The 7,451-nt window shown below is 49.6% G+C and overlaps 1 protein-coding gene across 1 annotated transcript in view; it reads left to right on the top strand.

Moving 5' to 3' along the window:
* The window catches only part of DCHS2 (dachsous cadherin-related 2), a 298,657-nt gene that overhangs the window by 236,336 nt on the left and 54,870 nt on the right, over nucleotides 1-7,451 (top strand). The window contains 1 exon segment of the mRNA XM_027769135.1: nucleotides 4,904-5,761. Within this exon segment, the coding sequence (XP_027624936.1) occupies nucleotides 4,904-5,761 (858 nt within the window).

Raw genomic sequence — 7,451 nt, forward strand, 5'->3', positions numbered from 1 at the left:
CTCTTCCTCCTGCTTCCTGGATTACCGGGATCCCGCTTCTTTACACATCCGCCCTTAAGAACTACCGCGAGCGCCAACGGGTGGGGTAGTGGTTACGGTGCTGGGCACCCACATGGCCAACAGCAGTTTGAGTCCCTGACCTGGTGGCTTGAAATTCATGCCAGGCATGTGTGCATGCATGCCCAAAATCCCAGGAGGAAAAGAGAAGAGAGGGGACTGCAGTGTGGCCGTCCTCCCTGGGGCGAGGGTGATCTCTCACTTTCCCTCTCTCTGTCTCTCTCTGTCTCACTCCTCGCCAATGAGCACATGCACCCTATGGCAAAAACCTTTAAAAAAAATCCTGTGGTTTTTTCTATACTACCGTAAATGAATGCACAGATGGAATAGATACGTTTTATATTAATTGTGTTCACTGGTTTTATCTTACTTATTAACTTTGCTATTTATGCTTAATCACTGTACGTCTTCACAAGGTACAATATGTTTTTTCCAAGCGCATGCAGTGCGCGTCTGTCCAGTCAAAGACAGGACCGTGGTCTCGTTTGCAACAGATAACGTCCCACTCTTGTGTCTTCACCTGTTCTCCTGAGCCCGCTTCTCAGAGACACTCTCTTACTGGGTCCTCAGCGCCACCGGTCCCCAGCGTCTCCCTGTCTCCATCGGCATGCTAGATCGAGGTCCCATTAAAGCATATTTTAAGAAGTGGAATAGTAACTTTCATATAAATATAAAACTGACAACTAGCAATCATTTTTATTTAATTGGTTAGTGAATGAGTGAACCAAAAAGATGTAAAACCAGCTCAAGAGTTCTCAGAAACACACATACACACATTTGCACATGCTCTTGTATAAAGAGAATCACAGTTCGAGTCCCAGACCTGGACAGCTTGACCATCACTCCGGGCTTATGTGCGTGCCCAAAGTCCAGAGAGGAGAATGGAGGAGAAGAGACCGTGACGTGGCCGTCGCCCCTGGGGTGTGATGTCTCACTTTCCCTCTTCCTGTCTCTGTTTCCTTCTCTCTGCAACAACAACAACAAACACACAAAAACTGTTACATCACCACGGAAAGTATCCAATAATATAAAAAATTCCTTTTTAAAGGCATATACAAAAGGCATCCTATCCTGTCCCTCCCTCCTGTCCCCACGTGCCAGGCCCCATGTGTCTCTTAGCACCCCTGGGGGCCAGCAGGTGGTGTGTGGTTAAGGGCACAGGACTCCCACATGGCCAATCACAGTTTGAGTCCTGGACTGGCAGCTTTCTCTCTCTCTCACTCCGTCCTTCTCTGGTCAAATTAAAATAAATAAATAAATAAAGTACCTCTTTTTTTTTTTTTTCTACAGAGCACATGCACTTGTCAGAAAGAAAGAGACAGAGAGACAGAAAGCAAGAAATCACTCCCCGGGGAGGATGGCCACGCCGCAACCCCTTCTCCTCCATTCTCTTCTTGGGCACGCACACACACGTGCCCGGCATGAGTTTAAGCCACCGGGTCCGGGACTCAAATTGCGATCAATTACATGGGAGTCCAGCGACATAACCATTATGCTAACTGCTGGCCCCTAAAAAAGTAAGTCTTAAAAAAAAATAAAATAAAGGGCCAGCTCCATACCCTAGTGGTCAAGAGAGCCAGATTCCACACAGCCAGGTGTGGTTCGAATCCTGGTCCTGACAGCTTGAAGAACATGTTAGGTGTGTGTGGGTGCACACCCAAAATCCCGATAGGATGGGGAGGTGGAGAAGGGATGGAGTGCGGTCACGCCCCACTGGGAGGCACTTTCTCTCCCTCTTTGTCTCGTTGGCAAGCTGATGTAGCCTCTGGTCATTAAAATAAAAAGTTTATAAACATGTACGATTTTAAACAAGCTTTTTTTTTTTTGAGAGGTTTTTCACTATAGGGCGCGTGCGCTCGCCAGACAGACAGAGAGAGACAGAGAGACAGAAAGCAAGAAATCCCCCCCCCAGAGGGGATGGCCACGCCGCAATCCCTTCTCCTCCATTCTCCTCTTGGGATCTTGGGCGCGCACACACACGCGCCCGGCGTGGGTTTTAAGCCACCGGGTCCAGGATGCGAACCACGGTCGACTATGTGGGAGTCCAGCGACATAGCCATTATGCTAACTGCTGGTTCCCATAAACAAGCTTTTTCTATTATAATTTTGCATTGTTGTTTTACTTCTTGAATTAATATTTTGTTTCTACATCCCTGCAAAATTCCATTGTCATGTGATAGACTTGATTTTTATTGCATGTTTTATAATTAAGATATGCCTATAAATTGAAATTTAAGATCTAAAAATTTTAGCAGGGCCACCAGCAGGTGTAAAGGTTACGTTGCCGGACTCCCAACATAGCTGACTGCAATTTTAGTCCTGGATCCAGCTGCTTAAAACTCACACCGGGTGCATGTGCGTGCGTGCCCAAGACCTTGAGAGGCGAATAGAGGAGAAGGGATTGTGGCGTGGCCATCGCCCCAGGGGGTGATTTCTCGCTTTCTGTCTCTCTGTCTCTCCAGCGAGTGCATGTGCTATAGCAAAAATTTCTCAAAGAAAAGGAAAAAAAAAATCTCAATGAGCATAGGGTCTGAGTTTTGAAAATTATTTTAGATTAAGTTAAACGTAGTCATTGCATGCTTTCTCAGTTATATACCAGAAATTTAATAAATAGTTTTTATTTTTATTTGTCTACCACTGCGAAGCTTGAATAGGTCCTACAATTGGGTTGGTAACAAAACCCCTCTCCAGCTCTGAGGCATTCCAGCCCCTGTCTCAGCCTTGAACACCAACACTGGGCGTGACCTCTCTCTTTGGCTGCCATTTATTTGGGTGAGAGATGCGCCTTTCTTTTTCAGTTTGTGAGAAAGGTGATTATAAAATTGAATATGGGGCCAGCAGGTGGCGTGGTAGACAAGACGGCTGGATCCCACATGGCCAAGTGTGTGGTTTGAGTCCCAGACCTGGCGGCTTGAAAAACACATTAGAAAAACACACTGTGCTCATGTGTGTGCGTGCTCAAAATCCCAAGAGGAGAATGGAGGGGAAGGGGTTGTGGGGAGACCTTCCCTGCAGGGGGGTGGTTTCTTGCTTTCTTCCTCCTCTCTCTCCAGTGAGTACACGCACCATGTAGCAAACTAAAAGAGAAAAAGAAATGTAGCATTAAAAAAAAGGGACCAGCAGTTAGCGTAATGGCTATGTCGCTGGACTCCCATATAGTTGACCGTGGTTCAAGCCCCGGACCGGGTGGCTTAAACTCACGCCGGGCGCGTGTGCGTGCGTGCCCAAGATCCCGAGAGGAGAATGGAGGAGAAGGGATTGCGGCATGGCCATCCCCCCCTGGGGGTGATTTCTCGCTTTCTGTCTCTGTCTCTCTCTGTCTTCTGGCAAGCGCACGCACCCTACAGCATAAACCTCTCCAAAAAAAAAAAAAGAAAAAAGAAACAAAAAGAAATGTGGGCTCGTGTGCCCCCCCCCTTGTTAGAAATTGGCTGTCTCACAGACATGCGTGGGAACCCCGCTCCGTCCTAGCACCTCCTGTCACATCTTCTGGACGCCACTCCATGGGTCCCACACCGTGGCCTGGCACCCCCACCGCCCCTAATCCGGGAATCTGCCAGCAAGTCAGTGAATCACATTTTCCTGACCCATTTTCAGGCTTAGTTTAAAATACCTGTTTTTGAAAGCATCCGCTAAGTCCTGACCTGTGTTAAATATGAACTTTATTCCATTTGGCACCATGGACGATGGTGAAGGGCAGATTTTGGGAAGGATACAGAGAAGACAGCCTCGTCCTCGCTCAGGTAACTGTCAGGACTGGTGTGCGGCGGGACGTGGAAGGCCGACGGGGAAGCCTGCGCTGGGAGAGGGTCGGCAGTGAGTCCTGTCGGGAACAATTGCTGCAATCGCTTAACTTTTTATTAGTACCTGGAAATGGACGTTGGCCCCCCGTCTCATGTCCCTGGCTCCTGTTGTTCCACTTCGTGTGCATCCTACATTCTAATCCGCTCAAGAGGAAATACATGGACGTAAGATGTTGTAGATTCAGGGCAAGCAGGTTATGTCGCGGGACTCCCACATGGCACACTGGTTCAAGTCCCAGACCTGGTGGTTTGAGATTCATGCCCAGTGTGTGTGTGTCATGGCCAAAATCCCAAGAGGGGAATGGAGGAGAAGGGGCTGCGGTGTGGCCTTCCTCCCCGGGGTGTGATTTCTCACTTTCCCTCTCACTGTTTCTGTCTCTCTCCAGCGAGCGTACGCACCCTATGGAAAAAAAAAATTTAAAAAAAAGTTGTAGATTTACAAAAGAAAACTGTACTGCTGCTACTGAGGGGAAGCAGACATTCTAATCATTGCCCGAGTTAAGGCATATGTTGGGTCACGTTACTGTGTTCATCCCCGTGGTAGAGACGACATTGCCTGAGAGCAGATGGGGTCATGTGCGCTGTTTCCTATCCCAGTACTTAAAAAACTACCCAGACATAATAATTAGGAAGTGTGTGTGTGTGTATATATACATATAGATATGTATATATACACACACACATACACTATATATATTTTATTTTTAGAGAGAGAGATTTTTGCTAGAGGGCATATGCTTGCTGGAGAGACAGAGACAGAGACAGAAAGCGAGAAATCACCCCCCGGGGGGATGGCCACACTGTAATCCCTTCTCCTCCGTTCTCCTCTCGGGATCTTGGGCACGCACACACGCGCCCAGAGTGTTTTATGGTACCAGGCCTAGGACTCGAACCGCGGTCAACTACATAGGAGTCCAGCGACATAGCCATTGTGCCACCTGCTGGTCCCAGGAAGTAGCTAGTTTTCGAATGACCGAGATCGTACAGTGCTAGTAGAGAGGTATTTTCAGCTCAAACACGTTTCGACCTGCTTTCTTCCCTAGATGGGAACACCGGCGAGTACTTTGCTATCGACGCCACGTCGGGAGCTCTCTCGACAGCCCGCGCCTTGGACCGGGAGCACGTCGGCAGCTTCACCCTCGTCATCCAGGGCTCGGACTTGGGGGAGCCGCCTCGGAGCTCTGCCATGCGGGTGCAGGTCAGGGTTCTGGACACCAACGACCACAGCCCCTCCTTCCCCACGCTCCACTACCTGGCCTCCCTGCGGGAAGACGCCGGAGCCGGGACGGAGGTCCTGGCGCTGTCAGCTGTGGACCAGGACGAGGGCCTGAGTGGGCAGGTCGAGTACTTCCTGACAGAGGAGGCTCTGGGCACCTTCGCCGTCGACCCTGTGACAGGCACGCTGAGCACCTGCCGTGCCCTGGACCGAGAGGCCCGGTCTCAGCACACGTTTGGGGCAGTGGCCAGAGACCGCAGCGCCCAGGGCCCCCGGAGCACCACGGTCCTCGTCACCGTATATGTCACCGATGTCAACGACAACGATCCGGTGTGGGAGCAGAACCCCTGGGATGTTTTTCTTTCCCCCGGGTCACCTGTCAATCAGACAGCTGTCATCCTGAGAGCCAGTGACCCGGACTTGGGGCCCAATGGAACTGTCACCTTTAGTTTCGCAGAGACTCAGTCGGTGTTTTCTATTGACGAGCACACAGGAGAGGTCCGGCTGGAGCAGAACCCGTCTCCCGAGTATTTTCCCATCTGGCTGCGGATAAAGGCGGTGGACCGAGGGACCCCAGCCAGGACAGCCACCGGCCTCCTGGTTGTTCGCATGGAAGGAGGAGAGGAACAGCTGTCCTTCAGCCACCATCTGTACCAGGGCCGCGTGACCGAGGACTGTGTCGCGGGTGAGTGTCCTTCCAGGTTCTCGTGGGTGACACCCACTTTGATAAAATGCTTGAAACTGCAGGTGACCCAAGTGCTACCGCAGACTCGGTTATAAACATCTATACACATTTTTTAAAGTTCATTTCTTTTATGAGTAAGAGAGAGAGACAGCATCCCCAACGGGGGTCTTTTTTTTAAAAAATCTTTTAAATCTTGCATATGCTCTCCAGAAAGAGACAGAGATAGAGACACAGAGAGAAAAACTGAGAAAGCACACCCCATGGGGGATGGTCACTTTGCAATGCCTTCTTCTCCATCCCTCCCTCCTTTCGAGATTTGGTGCATGCACACACGTGTACACAGGGCATTTTCCAAGCCGCCAAGGCCGGGACTCCCACTGTGCAGAACGGTGTGGGATCCAGCCTCCCCAACCACCATGCCATGGGCTGGCTTGGAGTCTTGACACCATGACCCACCGGAGCCTCAGCCAGCCCGGATCACAGGCATGTGTGTGCTTGGCATACTCAGGGGGGTCTCGGGACGCGAACCTGAGCTGTCCTGTACTGTGTTTTTCTGCTCTACCACCGTCCAGCCCCTCAGGCACAAAGTTTTGAGTCCATGGCGGTTTTATTTTGGAAAGTGAATCAGTCTGGTTTAAGCAGCGTGGTCTGAGGTAAGACATTAGGAGAGAAGACAGAGGGGACCTCATTACTTCTTGCCTTTGAGGTGAGTCCTCCCCTTTAAGATTTAGCCGGAAGGGCCAGCAGGTGGCTGAGGTGCTAGGCTCCCATGTGGTTGGCTGTGTTCGAGTTCCAGATCCTGTGGCTTGAAAACGATGCTGTGTGAGTGTGTGTGTGTGTGTGTGTGTGCACCCAAAATCCTAAGAGAAGAATGGATTGTGATCTGGGCATCTCCCCTGGGGGTGATTTCTCACTTTCCCTCTCTCTGTCTCCTTCTCTGGCAAGCGTATGCACCCTGTGGCAAAAACAAACAAATGATTCAGCCAGTGGGACCAACAGATGGCATAATGATTACATTGCTGGATTCCCACGTGGCTGACTGCAGTTCGAGTCCCAGACCCAGCTGCTTGAAACTCATGCTGGGTGGATGTGTGTGCATGCCCAAATTCTGATGAGGAGAGGGGGAGGAGATGGGATTGCAGCATGACCATCCCCCCAGTCTCTCTGGCAAACACATGCACCCTATAGCAAAAATCTCTCTGGGAAAAAAAAAATAAAATAAAAAAGATTCAGCCAGAAAAGCCAATGAATGAGTAAAAGGATGGGAAGCCTTACCCTGCTAGTCATGCTGCGTTTTCTGGAACTCTGATCAGAATTTCTTTCTTAGTTCCCTCGTACATGTGGTCTTCAAAAAGTACACGCAAGACGCATGTTTTATTAAACAGCTACATGTGGGCATCTAATTTTTTTTTTGCTCCAGAATAAACTTGTACTTTAATTCGATTTTCCACGAACTTTCTTCCACCAATTTTTTTTCTAGTAACTTTGTATTTGAAATCACTTAATTAAATAAGTTGTTTCTTAAATAGTATGCGTAAGGATAAATACCAGGTGGGTCCACACTGCCAGGTATCTGCAAGGACAGGGCCCTCCTTTTGCAGAGCGAATGTGACGTGACACGTGACGAGTGTGAGGTCCAGGCTGAGAGGGGACCTAAAAGCAAACGTAGCAGGTAGGAGACAGGAAAGAG

The sequence above is a fragment of the Tupaia chinensis genome, unplaced genomic scaffold, assembly GCF_000334495.1.
Source record: "Tupaia chinensis unplaced genomic scaffold, TupChi_1.0 Scaffold148680_1, whole genome shotgun sequence".
Classification (NCBI taxonomy): domain Eukaryota; kingdom Metazoa; phylum Chordata; class Mammalia; order Scandentia; family Tupaiidae; genus Tupaia; species Tupaia belangeri.